Source organism: Garra rufa, chromosome 10, assembly GCF_049309525.1.
Source record: "Garra rufa chromosome 10, GarRuf1.0, whole genome shotgun sequence".
In the NCBI taxonomy this organism is placed as follows: Eukaryota; Metazoa; Chordata; class Actinopteri; order Cypriniformes; family Cyprinidae; genus Garra; species Garra rufa.
In genome coordinates this window covers 5,147,083-5,165,916 of record NC_133370.1, presented here as the reverse complement: position 1 = coordinate 5,165,916, position 18,834 = coordinate 5,147,083, and the positions used below count along the sequence as shown (strand labels likewise).

The following is an 18,834-nucleotide window of genomic DNA, read 5'->3' as shown; positions in this document are numbered from 1 at the left end:
TCGTGCAAAACTGTTCCTAACTTGCTAGCTATCAAACAGGAAGTTCATGCAGCATGAAGGGCCGTTTTACAGTCCCACAAACGTACATAAAGCTTCATTAAACACGTATTGCCTGAGGTCCTTATGTGCCAGAAAAGTTTTAGTCATATGCTGTACGAGCGAATTTGACAAAACATTTCCAGGTCACATTTCACTCACTCAATCAATTTTAAAACAAAAATTATTTAAATATTCAATACACATTTAGACTAAAAATATAATAAGTAAAAAAGAAAAAATATAATCAGAAAAAATTTTAATAAAATAAAAAAATAAAAACCTAATTTAAAAACATAATAATAATAAATGTTAATAAAAACAAAATAAAATAATATAGAAAATAAAAATACAAAGAAATATTAAAACAAAATGATTACATTAAAATATTAAATATAAAATTTGATTAAAAATAAATAAATAAAATCAATATAAAAGAGTTGGTAAAATACTATAAAAAGAGTATAAAATAGTATAAAAAATAATGAAATAACAAATACATATAAAATAAGATAAAAAATATGACAAAAAATTAAAAACTAAATAAATAAAATTTAAATTCAATACAATAAAATAAAGCTAAATCTATTTTGAATTTTAAAAAATTTTAAAAAAAAAATTACAAAACAAAAATGATGAAATAAAAATATTAAATTAAAAATTAGATTGAAAATATAACAAAATAAAAATAATAAAAAATAAAACAAAATATAGATTTTCCCCTGCTAGTTTCATAAAATGATCAGTCCATGACACTTTGCTATAACAAAATTATTAAACAAAAATTAAATATAAAATTAGATTTAAAAAAGTAAAAGAAAAATGTAAAAGAAAAAAAATACAAAATAAAAATGATGAAATATAAAACTAGATTAAAAATAAAATTAAAAAGAAAAATTTGAATAAAATAAAAATGTACAAAACAAAAATGATTAAATAATAAATATAAAGTCAGATTAAAATATAACAAAATAAAATAATAAAATTAATATTAATTGTATATATTAATACAATTAAATATTAAATAAAACTGAAATGTAAAATTAGACTCAAAATCAAATAAAAAATACAAATAATAAAAAATAAAATAAAATAAAATAACTTTTGCCCCTGCTAGTAGTTTCATAAAATGATCAGTCGATGACAATTGGCTATGGCACAGGAACTTATGGCAACCTTGATGAACTGAATACTCTGTACATTTCTTTTTGAAATATGGAAGTATAACTTACAGTTGAATGCAGAATCGATAGAGTTTGCAGCCAGCAAACTGTGGATGGTGATTTGATAGACGATGTGGACGAAGAGGAAGGTCATACTGCAGAAGCATAAAGACTTCAGCAAGTGTCCCGTATAGCCTGGAAGAGAAACAAGCAAGCTGATGAACCACATTATCACAACTCATAGGGAATTTGCTGATACCATAATAATGTGTTCAAAGAAAGGCAATAAGCAGACTATTGTGCCAATACTAATAAAATCTGTATATAAAAGGTGTTAAATAAAGTTCATAGTCTTTCCTTCCTCTGACCCAAAGAGAAGCTAGACGAGTTTACATTGAACTAAATGCCAGATACAGTTTACTGTGTAACCAAAATACCAACAATAACCAAAAAATAAATTATAAATATATATGAAATATTAAATAAAACAAAATAAATCAAATTAAAACTAAATAAAATAGTATAAAAATAGTATAAAAATTATAAACCAAAAATAAAAAAAATTTACAAAAAAAATGAAATAAAATGATTAAATCTAAAGTTAGATTAAAAATAAGACAAAATAAAAAATAATAAAAAATAAAATAAAACAAAATTAATAAAATTAAATAAAACAGTATAAAAATAGTATATAATAGTATAAAAATTATAAATCTGATTTAAAAATGACTAAATAAAAAATATTATATATATATTTTTTTAAATAAACAAAATAAAAATAAAATAGTATAAAATAGTATAGAAATATACACCAAAAAAAGTACAAAACAAAAATAATGAAATAAAAAATTAAATATAAAGTTAGATTAAAAATACAACAAAATAAAAATAATAAAAAATAAAACAAAATAAATAAAATGTATAAAAAAATTAATAAAATAAAAATATTAAATATAAAATTAGATTAAAAATATGATAAAATAAATAAATAAAACAAATTAAATTAAATAGTATAAAAATATAAACCAAAACTAAAAAAAAAAAAATGTACAAAACAAAAATGATTAAATAAAAATATTAAATATAAAATTAGATATAACAAATAAAAATGCAACGTCCAGCTGCTGATTTCAAATTAAAAAATAATACAATTATCTACAACATATTACAATATAAAGACCATAATGTAAACAATGTAAACAATAATTCATAAACATCATAACAGTATTCACTTGATTGCAACCGGTTTTAAAAGCACAAGCCAGCAAAAAAGTACTATGTTTTGACTTTGAAATATATCTGGATTAATTTAATTCAATCATTGCCTTCCAAAGTTTAATAATCACATTAGGCCACATTGCACTTCCTGTTTTTCCATCCCTAAACTTAAGACCATTTGTTATACAATAAGACTTTTTATGACCTTAAATGTCAAATAAAGACATTTAAGGACTCGCAGGGATGCAATACTCAAAATTTATCACAGCAGAGCTTCCAAATTATTACGCAACAAGTTTCAGGCCAAAGAAACATCATTAAAAGCTCTTTATTTAAGATATAACTAATGAAAGTCACAATATGTACTTGTGCATGTGCGTGTTTAATGCTTGCCGTGTGTTTTTGTGCTATTTGAGATGCCGCTAATGGAGTCTGGATTGCTAATTTCCCTCCGTTGTTGTTCTTACAAGACGAACAACAGCTAATCGTGAGAGCCTCTTTGTTTTAGCACTCTCAAATAGCATAACACCAAGGTCAAATGAAGTATTAAAGTATTTTTAGAGTGTTTTTCTCTACCAACAATCGATATTTTCCGATGCGGCGCAGGCCCGAGCGCGGCTGTGCAGCCCATCATATGTAATGCTTCCTAATGGAGATCATTTTAGCCACAAGTGAGACATAAGCGTAAGAAACCAGACGGTGAGAAGCGCTGCCAGATGCTAACTGCTAGATCTGGGGATATGGCTTGTCCTGATTTACTCTATAAAACACGGTGTGCAAAACAATTTGAGCTAATTTCCCCCTAACAGGAGGAAGGGGTTGTTAATGTGTAGTTTAGCGAGCACCGCGGGTGCAGGTCTCTGCCAAAACACTCACTCACGTCACATATTTCATCCCTATCAAATAAAAGCAATGCGTGAGGAGGACGACAAGGAGAAAAATGCTAACTGCATCCCTCCTGACCGCCGTAAACTTTCAAGTGGCTGTGCAGTTTTTGCCACCTCGGCCTATTTATATGGCCAAGAACTAACTCTGATGCTTGGAATGTAAATCAATGAGATCTTTATGACACTATAGCAGACTACTGACAACAAAAAATGATCATTACTCTATATCTGCCTTTAATCTCATTTACTAAACAGGGCAAAAATTAGTACAAGAGCGCAATTAAAAAAATAAATAAAATAAAAATATAATCAGAAAAAAATAAAATAAAAAAATAAAAACATAATTTGATTAAAAACATAATAATAATACAAAAAAATTAAAACGATTAAATTAAAATATATTAAATATAAAAATAGATAAAAAATAAAATCAATTATAAGATATTCTAAAAATAGTATAAATAGTATTAAAATTATAAAGCAAAAAAAGAAAAAAAATATTTATATAAAATATGATGAAATAAAATTAATAAAATATTAAATATAAAATTATATTAAAAATATGACAAAATAAAAAAAAATTAAAAATAAAAACAAAATAAATTAAATTAAAATACAATCAAATAAAGCTACAACTTCTAGTTTAATATAAAAATAAAATGTACAAAACAAAAATTATGAAATACAAATATTAAATATAAAATTAGATTTAAAATATAACAAATAAAAAAAATATCAATTACGAAATAGTTGGTAAAATTTTATAAAAAATATTATAAAATAGTATAAAAATTATAAACCAAAAAAGAAAAAGTGCAAAAAATAATTGAAATAAAAATATTAAATATAAAATTTGATTAAAAATCTGACAAAATAAAAATAATAAAAAAATAAAACAAAATAAATACAATTAAAATACAAATAAAAAAGCTACAACTTCTAGCTCAAAATAAAAATAAAATTACAAAAATGTACAAAACAAAAATTATGAAATACAATTATAAAATATTAAATTAGATTTAAAATGTAACAAATTAAAAATAAAATAAAATGAAAATAAAATCAATTATGAAATAGTATAAAAATAAATGGTATAAAAATTATAAACCAACATAAAAATACTTAAAAAAAATAATAATAAAATAATAAATATAAAATTAGATTAAAAATATGGCAAAAAAAAGTAATAAAAAAAATAAATGAAATTAAAACACAATCAAGTAAAGCTACAACTTTTGCCCTGCTAGTAGTTTCATAAATCTGGGGGTGCCGATCTCTGCCAAAACACTTACTCATGTCACATATTTCATCCCTATCAAATAAAAACAGTGCATAAGGAGGACAACAAGGAGAAAAATGCTAACTGCATCTCTTTTGACCGCCATAAACTTTCAAGTGGCTGTGCAGTTTTTGCCACCTCTGCCTATTTATATGGCCAAGACCTGACTCTGATGCTAAATCAATGAGATCTTTATGACACTATAGCAGACTACTGACAAAAAAAATGATATAAATATCAGTCATCACTCTATATCTGCCGTTAATATCATTTACTAAACAAGGCAAAAATTAGTACAAGATCGCAATTTAAAAAATTAATTAAATACAAATATTCAATATACAATTAGACTAAAAACATGATAAATAAAAAGAAAAAATATAAAAGAAAAAGAAAAACATAATTTGATTTGATTTGATTTTAATTTGATAATTTTAAAAACATAATAATAATAAAAAATAATTAAAACAAAATGATTAAATTAAAATATATTAAATATAAAAATAGATTTAAAAATAAAATAAAAATAAAATCAATTATAAAATAGTTGGTAAAATATTATAAAAATAGTATAAAAGTATAAAATAGTATAAAAATTATAAACAAATAAATGAAATAAAAATATTAAATATAAAATTACATTAAAATTACAAAATAAAAATAAATAAAAAATAAAAACACAAAATAAAGCTACAACTTCTAGTTTAAAATAAAAATAAAATTACAAAAATGCACAAAACAAAAATGATGTAATAAAAATTTATTAAATATAAAATTAGATTTAAAATATAACAAATTAAAAATAAAATAAAATAAAAAAAAAATTAAATAAAGCTACAACATATGATTAAATAGAAATATTCAATATACAATTAGCCTAAAAATACAAATAAATAAAAATAAAAAAATATAATCAGAAAAAATAAAATAAAAATAAAAACATACTTTGATTAAAAACAATAATAATAATAATAATAATAATAATAATAATAATAATAAATAATTAAAACAAAATGATTAAATTAAAATATATTAAATATAAAAATAGATTAAATATAACAAATTAAATCAATTATAAAATATGTTGGTAAAATATTACAAAAATAGTATAAAAGGTATAAAAATTGTAAACCAAAATAAAAAAACGTACAAAATAAATGATGAAATAAAAATATTAAATATAAATTTAGATTTAAAATATAACAAATTAAAAATAATACAAAATAAAATAAAGCTACAACTTTTGCCCTGCTAGTAGTTTTATAAATCCGCGGGTACAGATCTCTGCCAAAACACTCCCTCATGTCACATATTTTATCCCTATCAAATAAAAGCACTGCGTGAGGAGGACATCAAGGTGAAAAATGCTAACTGCATCTCTCCTGACCGCCGTAATCTTTGCAGTGGCTGTGCAGTTTTTGCCACCTCTGCCTATTTATATGGCCAAGAACTAACTCTGATGCTTGGAATGTAAATCAATGAGATCTTTATGACACTATAGCAGACTACTGACAAAAAAAAAAAAAAAAAAATCACAAACAAGGGACTCATGAACAACCATCACAACAAAAAAAACACTGAAAGCTGTGGATCATTCATGTAACAACACAGTATTAAAAACCAAGTGTATGTAAACTTTTGAAAAGGGACAATGCCTTTTATGTAAAATATCTTATTCAGGTCAGTACTAAATAAACAATAACATGCATTTTGTATGATCCCTCTTGTTTTAAACTTTTGACCTCAACGGTATATTGCTTAAGTAATAGTTTCATATTGACTCTAAAGGGTAATCTATTAAACTGTGGCTGTCCCATGCTGTCAAATCTGTCCTCTGGCCCAACTCATGATATAAGCAAAACGCTGTTGTTTCAGTTGAAATTACATCAACATATGAAAAATGCTGCATGTTTCAAAGTACTTCAGTAGATCTTTAAATATTTTTTTTATCATCCACTCATTGGGGGCTGAGCGCCCCTATTACAGAAACCTTAGAATCGCTTCAGGATGTAATAACATGGTTTTCTCTTTCCATTTGGGCTGTTTTTACAGCAAAACTCACAGACGCCCTTATTTTCACTTGGTGAACTTTTGGCCTGTAAAATGATTCAATTCAGTGATTAGATGCTGGATGGTTGACTTGAACATGAGAACATGATGGTGTGGTGCTTCTCAGCCAGTGTGCATCATATTTGAAATAAGTGGTAAGTACAAACTGTGTAAATTAATATTAGACATTTTGCTTCAATACAGTTAATCAGATAAGAGAGATGAGATCGGTCAAAAGTTAGCCTAACATACTGTACACTTGTGTGTTAGTACAGTCAGAGCATCTTGAGTAAAACTAGACCACATTTGCCACATTAAACTCGTGGTTACGTGAATTATCACTTCTATCTCTAATCAGCACAGGTCCTAAAACTGCAAAACGCAGCACTCAGGAATGATTTTTAAAAAAGCACAGCACCGAATGCTTTTCTGGGATGTTGCCATTAAATAAAACAGTTGCCATGCCAACTTGCTACTGTAAACTAGAAGTGTTTGATTGTGGACAATCTGCTTTTGTAGAAATATAGTATCGTGCTATTCTATCATCTGGAGATCTGGTGCCTGCGTCTCAATAATAGTTTAGTACAGCATGACATATATTCACATCAGTGTTAATTCAGCAGTAGAGTTACACTTACAGGACACTGCACTTATTCACAATCACAAAAGTACATTATTTGCTTTAAAGTCCTGCCGGTTAAGGGGAGACACTGCAGGCAAAAACGCTGTTCTTTCATGCAACCCATCAAGTTTGAGATTTTAGTTTTTTCGTGAATTGTTTTTTTCAGTCTAGTAGAAAGAAAACATCCAAAAAACACTGTTAAGTGTCTCTTTTATAGCACTTTATCTATTTGTGTCAATAGATTTCAATTACAATACATATTTTTAAAGGCTGTTTTCTCAAAATGAGTTTTTCTTCTACACAAATCGCCACTTCAGTAACACTTACTCACAAAAAAACTTTACATTTTTATTCCTGTCTATATCTGTAAGGTTTTTAGAAAGAGATTTGTTCATATATGATTTGCTTTATTTTATACAACTTTTTATTCCCACCCAAATTTTTTAAATATAGTGTTTCCTGTTTTTTTTTTTTTTCTGAATTATGGCGTGACGAAATGAGATACCCAAAATTCCCTCTGTAAAAACTTTTGACTCTAATATGTCAAAAACAATTAAACAAGAATTTTGAAACTGACTTCATCCAGTGTTTAGATTCTTGTACTAGAAATGTATGCAAATTAGTGCATATTTCAATAAATAATGCCTCATTTGCATATTTAAACCTAACATTTTAGAAAACTTGTAATACAAAAAAAATGTATGTATACATGACTATGTATTGCGTCTAATTTGCACTAATACTGTCAAAACAAACAAGGTTTCCAGTTTCCAGTCACCAGTTTCAACTTAAAAACTTGAGTTTAGCAGCTGCCTTAAAATTTTAAGTTCAATCAACTTAAGTCATTTCAACTCACAAGTTAAATCAACTCATTTTATCGTAATAAGTTAAAATTACTTGTTTAAAGCTGATTTAACTTAAAATTTTAAGGCAGCTGCCGAACTTAGGTTTTTAAGTTGAATCTGGTGAAAACTTTTTACAGTGTCGCCTAAATATCTGCCATTGTTTTTTATTTTATATTTTGTTTTAAAAAAGGCAAATTAGTTTGGCTGTACTGCTCAGACAACTTGCAAAATATGATATTTTTGCCATATCACCCACCCCTACTGTAAACAAAAGCTCACACTGCTTGCCCCGCCTCCGGGGTTTTCTGATTGGTCCACTATTTTGGAGCTGACATTGATGAGTGGCGCTGGATATTAAAGTTGAAATTCTGCATTTTTAAAAAGTGGCATTTGTGCGAGATGCTGCAAAAGATGTGAGGCGCAAGCACAATGGTCATACATGTCTGTCTAGCATGTGTTTACATAGAAAAACAATGGGAAAGTAGTGCATAAATAAATAAATAAATACTCTGAAGCCAAGCAAAATTACACACAAAAATAGGAGAAAGCTAAAAAGTGTTAGGTTGTGCCCCACTCTTCCCTAAACACTCATTTTCCTTCAAGGTTTATGGACCCCCTGAAGTAGTCTTAGACAACTCATGTATAAAACTCTAATTACACCACTGATTGAATACAGAGGTAAAGCTTTAACCCTTGTGCGTCAAAAAAAGTTACACAAAAATGTCCATGTCCAAAAACTGTCATAAAAATATGATTTATTAAGATTTTTTTCCACTTTCACTGATGTCGAATTTTTTAACCAGCATCTGTTCGATCCATAGATACCAAACATTAATTTAATTTTCAGAACTGTAACCCTTTAAATGCTGGTTTGTTTGTATAATGTCACAGGTGTTTTTTAAGAAAAAAATTAAAATAGTCATTTCCATATACTAAATGCTAAGCAGATTTTTTTTCTTTGCTTATTAAATTCTTGGGTGTGTCAGTGAAGAACAACAACATTAATTTTGATGCATTTATATGTTTTATGTAGTGTTAGATTTAAAAAAAAAATTAAATGCCGAATTTGGAAAAAATGGCACAATCTAGTAATAAAATGGTAAAAATGTATAATCTGAAGCCTTGCCGATAGAATGAATGCCTATTAGCAAATATTGCATTATTTTATAGTCAAATGGCCCTGGGTTAAAAAATTGCAGTTTTAATGGGTTTCAATGTGGACATTCAATGTTTGTCCTTAGGTCCTGAGTGTGAGTATCTCTTGTAAAATAGATTTTTTGAAGGAAATGAGGGTGAAATATTAAAATTTCAATAAAAATAAACACCTGAGCCAAAATGTATGTAGTTGGCATTAACACAGGCACACTTATAACAAAAAACAAAACTCGCACAAGGGTTAATATCTTTATACTGGTTTAAAAGAATTTTGAAATTATGGTTATTATTTTGTCACAGGGTCTAGGACCCTAAATATACAGAGCTTTATCATTATGACACAAGTATCAGACAAAATGAATCAAGCAAGCCAAGATAAATATGACAAAAAAATCTCCCTTATCTATATTCCCAAAGCGTATAACAGTGTACGCTTAACAGAAGCTGACAGAAGACATCGATTCACCCCAGCGTTTAGATAACATTACAGAAAAATACAGCCAATATCACACAGCTTCTGACAGCACAGATAAAACACTCGCCAAAACCAACAACACTTCCAATCCTTCTCCTTTTACGAAAACAAACACTTTCAAGCTCAATAAACCTGAGACTCTCAAGTAGAAACATTACAGAAATCACATAACGGGGTCATTTTCTCAGATTCATATAAATGGCATCCTATTCAAGGTATATTATATATTACACAACAACAGTTTTTCACAAGTTTCAAGTTTCTTATTTATTGTAAAAATGAATGCAAAGTAAACTTAATTGGGGGAAAATGATCTTACGAGACAGCTGATATTGACAGAGACAGAAAGTTTACTATATTACTATATAGTCAAAGCAAAAATTATTTAACTTTTTGTTTTACTAGTGGGTGAAGGACACTATAGTTCATTTATGTAAGTGAGGACAGCAAAATAAACTGTGATTAAACAATTCTTCATATAGTGGACTACCACTAAAATTTATTAAAAAAAAATGTTTTTAATTATTCAGACACTTTGACCTGACCATGTTTTGCTTAAGTGTTTTTTCTTTAATTGATAATGTGACCTTTCGACACAAAATTAAGCATTGCTTGGTAATTGTTCAACAAAGTATTGATAGTTGTGTAAATAGTTGTCTGAATTTCTATCAAAGTTATCTGACATTAACAAGATGAATTTGTTCGGAAACAGTTTAACTCTTGTCATATTTTATTACCATTTTTTAACTATTGCAGATAAACTGTGCTAATGTCAGAAATGTCAAAGCTGTCTGAATACATTTTGTTTTGACTGTAGAAAGGCATATTAAATGCACAGATAAATGTGACATTTATTATAATGGGTTTATGTGAAAATTGTTATAAGTTCACCTAAATTTAGATTTAGTTAGATTTTTTTAATGTTCTGTAACTCTAATTTTTTTTTACTATAATGTTGAATAGCTGTAATTACCATTTTTATCCCCAAAAACTGATAAAAAAAGTAGAAAAGTTTTATCTTATTGATTTTAGTGATACTTGTCCTCATTCATGGTACTTACTACAAATAACTAAAAAATAAATATTTTAAATATATCATATGTTTTTCTAAATTAATATATATATATATATATATATATATATATATATATATATATATATATATATATATATATATATATATACGACGAAAAAAGGTTTAAGCATAAAAACAATAGGTGTAATACTGCTTTAAATGGTTGCTGTTTTCTCAAAAAAATATGAAAAAGTTTTCTGTTTAATTTAATTGCATGTTTGTTTTTATTTTATTAATGAAAAAAATAAATATTTAAAATATATCATATTTTTTTCTACATACATATATATATATATATATATGGGTCAAAGACGAAAAAGGGTTTAAGCATAAAAATAATTTAACAATAAGTGTAATACTACTTTAAATTGTTGTTGTTTTTCCAAAAAAATATTAAATTGTTTTCGGTTTAATTTAATTGCATTTTTGTTTTTGTTTTTCTGAACAAAAAATAAATATCATACATTTTTTCCTAATTTACAGAAGACACCCACTGAAATGTCATTCAGTGTAACACTCTTGTCAGGCATATTTACAAACAAAAACAAACAAAAATCAATTTATAATATATCAAAAGATGAATTACTTTCACCCCAAATACTAATTAGTTGTAATTCTACATTTTTAAAAATTGCCCATATGTCAGTTTTTTTTACTCATTTAAAACATGATAAAATTTAATATGCATCTTTTTCTTTTATATATTTTAATATGTAAAAGTCAGAATAAGCATCTTTGATTTTTTACATAAATATTGTTTTTCACTGAATGACAATATAACATTACTTCAACCAAAACTTACCATTTTATTCTTTTTACTTACGTGTAATTTGCTTTCTATGGACATAAAATCACTTTTGTAAATTTCTTTTGACATGGACATCTTAACGTCTTTGATTTTATTTATATATAAATATTAAAAAATATACAATTAAATAAAATGTAACTATAACATATAACTTTTATATAAAAGGAATATTAAATAAATAATTTGACTGTTTTCTAGGCATAGTTTAGACCTAAATATAACTTCCTCTGCATGTGAAATGTAATATGACCAGGATGCAAAAGTGAACTCAATTTAACAAGAAAATCAAATTATTTTTTCACAGGACAGGAATGAGACAGTCATTTCAAACCTTTAAGCAGTTTCGTCTGGTTCTGTCTGTTGTAAACAAAGCACAAGCACAAGCACAAAAGTGCATGTGTAAATCTGCATGTTTGCACGCTCCTCTTTTTGTATGTTGACTGAAACACAGCAGCTGATCATGATGCACAAACACCTACAGGCATTTCGGTTTTTCAGTTGCATAATGCAAACACTAATGTCCTATAACATTGTTTCTTTGTAGTGCACGTTTCCAATGTTGCATAATTACATCTGCATTATATTCACATAACTAGAATCCAAATGAGCGTCTGATAAATCAGCGTCAAGCCCAGAATGCATTGCTCTTACTATGAGCATAGGTCTGCTTAACTATTGATGAGTGTAAGTGGACCACTTAAAAATGTCCTGTCCTCTTCCTCTTTCATCTTATTCCATGAAAACCTTCTCTTATACATAATTAACAATCAGAAAACAAACATCCGAACACACCTCCAGAAAACTGCTGCCATGAACAGAGCACAAATGGACCAGAGGTTCATCAAACAACTTCATTATTCACTCTAATGCATGTTAAGTAATATTAAACTTGAACCACTGTTTTTTTTTTTTAAGTAAGTATTATTTTGTTTTTTAAAGAATGTAATACTTTTAGTCAGCGAGGATGCATTAAATTGATAAAAAGTGACAGTAAAGATGTTTACAATGTTGCAAAAGATTTCTTTTGAACTGTCTATTCATCAAAGAATCGTGAAAAAATAAAATGCATCAAGGTTTGTACAAAAATATTGGGCAGCACGACTGTTTTCAACATTGATAATAATCAGAAATGTTTCTTGAACAGCAAATCAGCAAATTAGAATGATTTCTGAAGGATCATGTGACACTGAAGACTGGAGTAATGATGCTGAAAATTCAGCTTTAAATCACAGGAATAAATTACATTTAAAAAAATATTCTGATAGAAAACAGTTATTTTTAATTGTAAAAATATTTCAGAATTTTTCTGTTTTTACTGCATTTTTTATCAAATAAATGCAGCCTCGGTGAGCACAAAAGACTTCTTTCAAAATAATTCCAAAAATCTTACCGACCTAAATTAAAGTTATATTTGTAATGCTCTGTAACTGTTTGTGCATTTTTAGTATTAAAACTATAATGCTGAATGGCTATAATTATCAATTTTATCCCCAAAAACTGATAAGTACAAAAAATATAATGCAAGGATGCATTAAATTAAGCAAAAGTGATAGTAAAGACGTTTATAATGTTACAAGAAAATTGTTTTGAATTTTCTATTCATCAAAGAATCCTGAAAAAAAAATGCATCATGCATTTTAACAAATCAGCACATTAGAATGATTCCTGAAGGATCATGTGACACTGAAGACTGGAGTAATGATACTGAAAATTCATCTTTAAATCACAGGAATAAATTACATTTTAAAAAAATATTCTGATAGAAAACAGTTATTTTTAATTGTAAAAATATTTCAGAATTGTTCTGTTTTTACTGCATTTTTTATCAAATAAATGCAGCGTCGGTGAGCACAAAAGTCTTCTTTCAAAATAATTTCAAAAATCTTACCGACCTAAATTAAAGTTATATTTTTAATGTTCTGTAACTGTTTGTGCATTTTTAGTATTAAAACTATAATGCTGAATGGCTATAATTATTAATTTTATCCCCAAAAACTGATAAGTACAAAAAATATAATGCAAGGATGCATTAAATTAAGCAAAAGTGACAGTAAAGACGTTTATAATGTTACAAGAAAATTGTTTTGAATTTTCTATTCATCAAAGAATCCTGAAAAAAAAAATGCATCACACATTTTAACAAATCAGCACATCAGAATGATTTCTGAAGGATCATGTGAGTAATGATGCTGAAAAATCAGCTTCAAATCACAGGAACAAATTACATTTTACAATATATTCTGATAGAAAACAGTTATTTTAAATTTTTCAGTTTTTACTGCATTTTTAATCAAATAAATGCATCCTTGATGAACACAAAAGGCCTCTTTCAAAATCATTTAAAAAATCTTACCGACCCCAAATTTTAACAATTTATGCAATAATTAATTCACATTAAGCACATTATTCTGTGACATTTAAATAATGCTTTGACATCATATTTAAATGTTGGGCTCAACAAGCTCAACAGCTCAATCTATTATGGGAATTAAAATCACACTGATCAGATTCTCTAACGCTTAAATCTCCCTCGTCTCGGCGGATTAACGCAGATTTACCTTAATGTTCTCATCAATTATTTAGCATGATCAGCACACCTTCACTGCATCCTAAATCTTGATCTTCTTCTAATCGCATGAGTAATTTTTTCCTACGATCTATAGGCTCTCCTGACTGTAGTTGCTTCAATTAATGTTTTGTTAACACTTCTGTTTCATTGGATTTTCTGCATGAGGCACTAAAGCCAGTTTCAGGAGGAGACAGATGCGCTTCCTGCATTGGATTTGTGACACTTGGGGAAGAGTTAGTGCAGCTGCAGTGATGATTCTCACCTTGCATGGTTATGCTGGAGGGTTCGGGGAACAGCGGGATGAGGAGGAGGTAGAGGAGGTAGATGAAGGACAGTCCATTGTACCTGAACAGACATGCTGCGGAGAGAATACATCAACACGTTAGAGTCATCCAGCAACAGGATGTTGTACTGCATCACATTTTTAAAAAACACGGGAAAAGAAGTCTAAAATATTGCGCACACAGATGAAAATATGGTAAATTAATTATATATGGTAAACCATAATATGACACTTTGTAAAATAAAATAAAATAAAATACAGTTAATAAATGACTAACTCATGAATTAATTAATTAATAATATAATATAGAAATAAATAAATACAATAAATTATGTATAATATGTAAATTAATTAATACAAATTTATATTATATTATTTGGAAATGAATGAATGAATGAAATAATTAATAAACAATCATTTTGCATTATGCTGTTCATATATGAATGAATGAATGAATGAAATAATTAGTTAATTAATATAGAAGCCTGTAAAAATTAAATTAAATTAAACAGTAAATGACTGAATGAATGAATAAATAAATTAATCAATACAGAAATAAATAAATAAACAAATACATATTTACAATATATTATGTATAATAGGTAAATTAATGAATAAACATTTAAATTATATTATTTGGAAATAATGAATGAAAGAATAAATAAATAAATGAATATAAACATTTTGTTTTAATAAATAATTCATGTAGAAATAAGCCTGTAAAAATAAAATAAAAAACAGTAAATGGCTAAATGACTGTATGAATGAATAAATTAATATAGAAATAAATATTTACAATATATTAAGTATACTATGCAAATTAATTAATAAATATTTATATTATATTATTTGAAAATAAATGAATGAATAAATATTTTCAACATATTGTAAATTTATAAATGAATATTATTTACATTATATTGTTTATACATAAAGTAATGAATTATTCATTTATAAATATAGAAATAAATATTTACAACATATGTATATCATGTAAATTAATGAATAAATATTTATATTATATTATTTATAAATGAATAAATGAATGAATGAATGAAAAATGTAATAAATGAATATTATTTATGAATGACTGAATTAATTAATATAGAAATAAATATTTAGAATTGCACTATGTATACTATGTAAATTAATGAACAATATTATTTATATTATATTACATGGAAATAAATGAATGAACAAACAAATATAAATAAATAAACATTTTTTACATTGTTATATTACATTACTTGAAAAAAATATGTACACTATATTATATTTATAAGTGAATAAATGAATAAAAATGGACATTATTTGTAAATGAATGAATGAATGAATGAATGAATGTTTGCATTAAATGTAAAACAAAATTACATTATAAATAAATGAGTGAATGCAAAAATAAATGTTTACATTATATTGGTTATATTATTTGTAAATAAATAAATAAATATTAAATTACAGAATAAACAAACAGATAGTCAGATATACAGACAAAAAGTGAGTGGGGTTTCTGGCTTGTTTTCAGGTTGGTTTTGCAAAAATAACTTCAGGATTGCATGAACTTTGGATTTGCTATTAGTGTTGTCAAAAATATCGATACTTCGATAAATATCGATACTGAAATATCTGAACGGTACCAATACTACTTTCCCAAAGTATCGATACTAGCCGAGCTGTCACTTTCACTTCTCTCCAAAGGCGCGTTGACTAAGATTAATACATTTTTTGGAAGTATTTTTCATTGTTTATTCATGTTAACTAATGTTAACAAATATCTATTACCATTAACTTAAGTTCTAAGATTATGTTCAGTTCATTTTAAAAGTGTGGTCTAAAAAGAAAAGAAAAAAGTTTGTTAAACAACAAAAACAACACACTCACAACCTACACTACCAGCTGTATTTGTATTTGAACAGCAAATAAAGTATGAAACAAACTCAAATGAAGCTAAGAAGCTGAACAGGGCTGTAGCAGTGAATATATGTGACCCTGGACCACAAAACCAGTCTTAAGTCGCTGGGGTATATTTGTAGCAATAGCCAAATATTGTATGGGTCAAAATTATTGATTTTTCTTTTATGCCAAAAATCATTAGGAAATTAAGTAAAGATCATGATGCATGAAGATCTTTTGTAAAATTCCTACTGTAAATATATCAAAATGTAATTTTTGATTAGTAAAATGCATTGTTAAGAACTTAATTTGGACAACGTTAAATGTGATTTTCTCAGTATTTTAATTTTTTTGCACCCTCAGATTCCAGATTTTCAAATAGATGTATCTCGGCCAAATATTGTCCTATCCTAACAAACCATACATCAAAAGAAAGCTTGTTTATGGAGCTTTCATATGATGTATACATCTCAGTTTGGTCAAATTTAACCTTATGACTGGTTTTGTGGTCCAGGGTCACAAATTAAAAAAGAAATTTACTTCTTTAATATTGTGGCAGTTTTTTTCCTCTGTGGTATCGAAAATCGATATTTTTCAAGGTATCGTATCGAAGTTAGAAATTCCAGTATCGTGACAACACTATTTGCTATTACTATATATATTATTACCATTTCATCATGGTTTAATATAAACAAACAAATCTGTGAGAACCCATTCAAGTCGAATCAGGTCAAATTCACAGGATCTCGTCTACAGTCTTCAAATGAATGTCCTCACAGACCTTTAGTCTCCGTCTGCGCATCTGACAAACCATTTAGTGCCACACACACGTGTGGAGAGTTTCCCAGAGTTTCCAGTCTATCTGCCCTCATTCTCTTTCCATCAACTTTATTCCTCACTGGACAGAAAGACGCTGAGAAGACTAAATAAAGCACTGTGTCGTGTAAAACTGTCGTGACACAGAGTTTAACAATTAGACTAAAGTAACAGCTTCTGCAAATCTTGTTGTTAATCTCGCACGTTTGCCATTTTATGAGCTGATGCTGTGAATATCTCAAACACTTACTTCACTACCAAACATGGAGCTCAGCAGAAGACCTCATCTCAACCAGACAGCAATTACACCCTATACTCTGAAAATGTCAAAAGAAAACCCCCAGAAAACGCCAAACGTGACAAAAACATGATTCCATCAGCATCTCCAAACTGACAAAATACCAATTAAACTGTTTGAGATTGTTAAACAGCCAATATATCTTTCTTCCCCGCTATACAAACAACTTCTGACAGAAAAAGCGAGAATGACAACTAGATAAAAAAAAGTCGGTCAAGACAAACTTTAGGTTTAAAGCAGCTGTAAAAAGCTTAAAGTTTAAACTTTATATAGATAGATTAGATGAATAGCATGTTGCTAACATGATTAGAATGTAGTTAACATTATTCTAACATAGTTCTAGCATGTTTAGTATGTTTCTAGCATGATTAACAAGTTGTTAGCATGTTGCTAGCATGTTTTTAGCATAATTAACATGCTACTTGCATTATTAACGTCATTAGCAAGTTGCTAACATGTTTTTAGCATGATTAGCAAGTTACTAGCATGTCATTAGCATGTTCCTAAAATGATTAGCAAGTTGCTAGCATGTTTCTAGAATTTTTAACAAGTTACTAGCACGTTTCTATCATGATTAGCAAGTTGCTAGCATGTTTCCAACGATTAGCAAGTTGCTAGCATGTTTCTAGGCTGACTAGCAAGTTAACACATTTCTAACATGTTTCTAGCATGATTAGCAAGTTGCTAGCATGTTCCTGGCATGATTAGCATGTTATTTGCATGTCATTAACATGGCTGACAAGTTACTAGCATAATTAGCACATTATTAGCACGTTTCTAGCTTGATTAGCAAGTTACTAGCATGTCATTAGCATGTTCCTAACATGATTAGAAAGTTGCCAGCATGTTTCTATCATGATTAGTAAGTTGCTAGCATGTTTCCAATGATTAACAAGTTGCTAGTATGTTTCCAATAATTAGCACGTTACTAGCATGGCTATAGCATGACTGACAAGCTACTAGCATGTTTTTAGCATGATTAGCACATTATTTACATCATTACCATGACTGACAAGCTACTAGCATGTTTCTAGCATGATTAGCAAGTTACTAGCATGTCATTAGCATGTTCCTAACATGATTAGCAAGTTGCTAACATGTTTCTAGCATGATTAGCAAGTTGTTAGCATGTTGCTAGCATGTCTTTAGCATAATTAACATGTTACTTGCATTATTAATGTCATTAGCAACATGTTTTTAGCATGATTAGCAAGTTACTAGCATGTCATTAGCATGTTCCTAACATGAATAGCAAGTGACTAACATGTTTCTAGAATTTTTAACAAGTTACTAACATGTTTCTATCATGATTAGCAAGTTGCTAGCATGTTTCTAGAATTTTTAGCCAGTTACTAACATGTTT

General features: G+C 27.3%; 1 protein-coding gene across 1 annotated transcript in view; it reads right to left on the bottom strand.

Moving 5' to 3' along the window:
• piezo2b (piezo-type mechanosensitive ion channel component 2b) overlaps window positions 1-18,834 on the bottom strand; it is a 151,711-nt gene that overhangs the window by 119,467 nt on the left and 13,410 nt on the right. The window contains exons 2-3 of the mRNA XM_073848538.1: window positions 14,444-14,539; window positions 1,269-1,394 (exon numbers count right to left, since the gene is read on the bottom strand). Of these exons, the coding sequence (XP_073704639.1) occupies window positions 1,269-1,394; window positions 14,444-14,539 (222 nt within the window). The remainder of the gene's footprint in view (window positions 1-1,268; window positions 1,395-14,443; window positions 14,540-18,834) is intronic.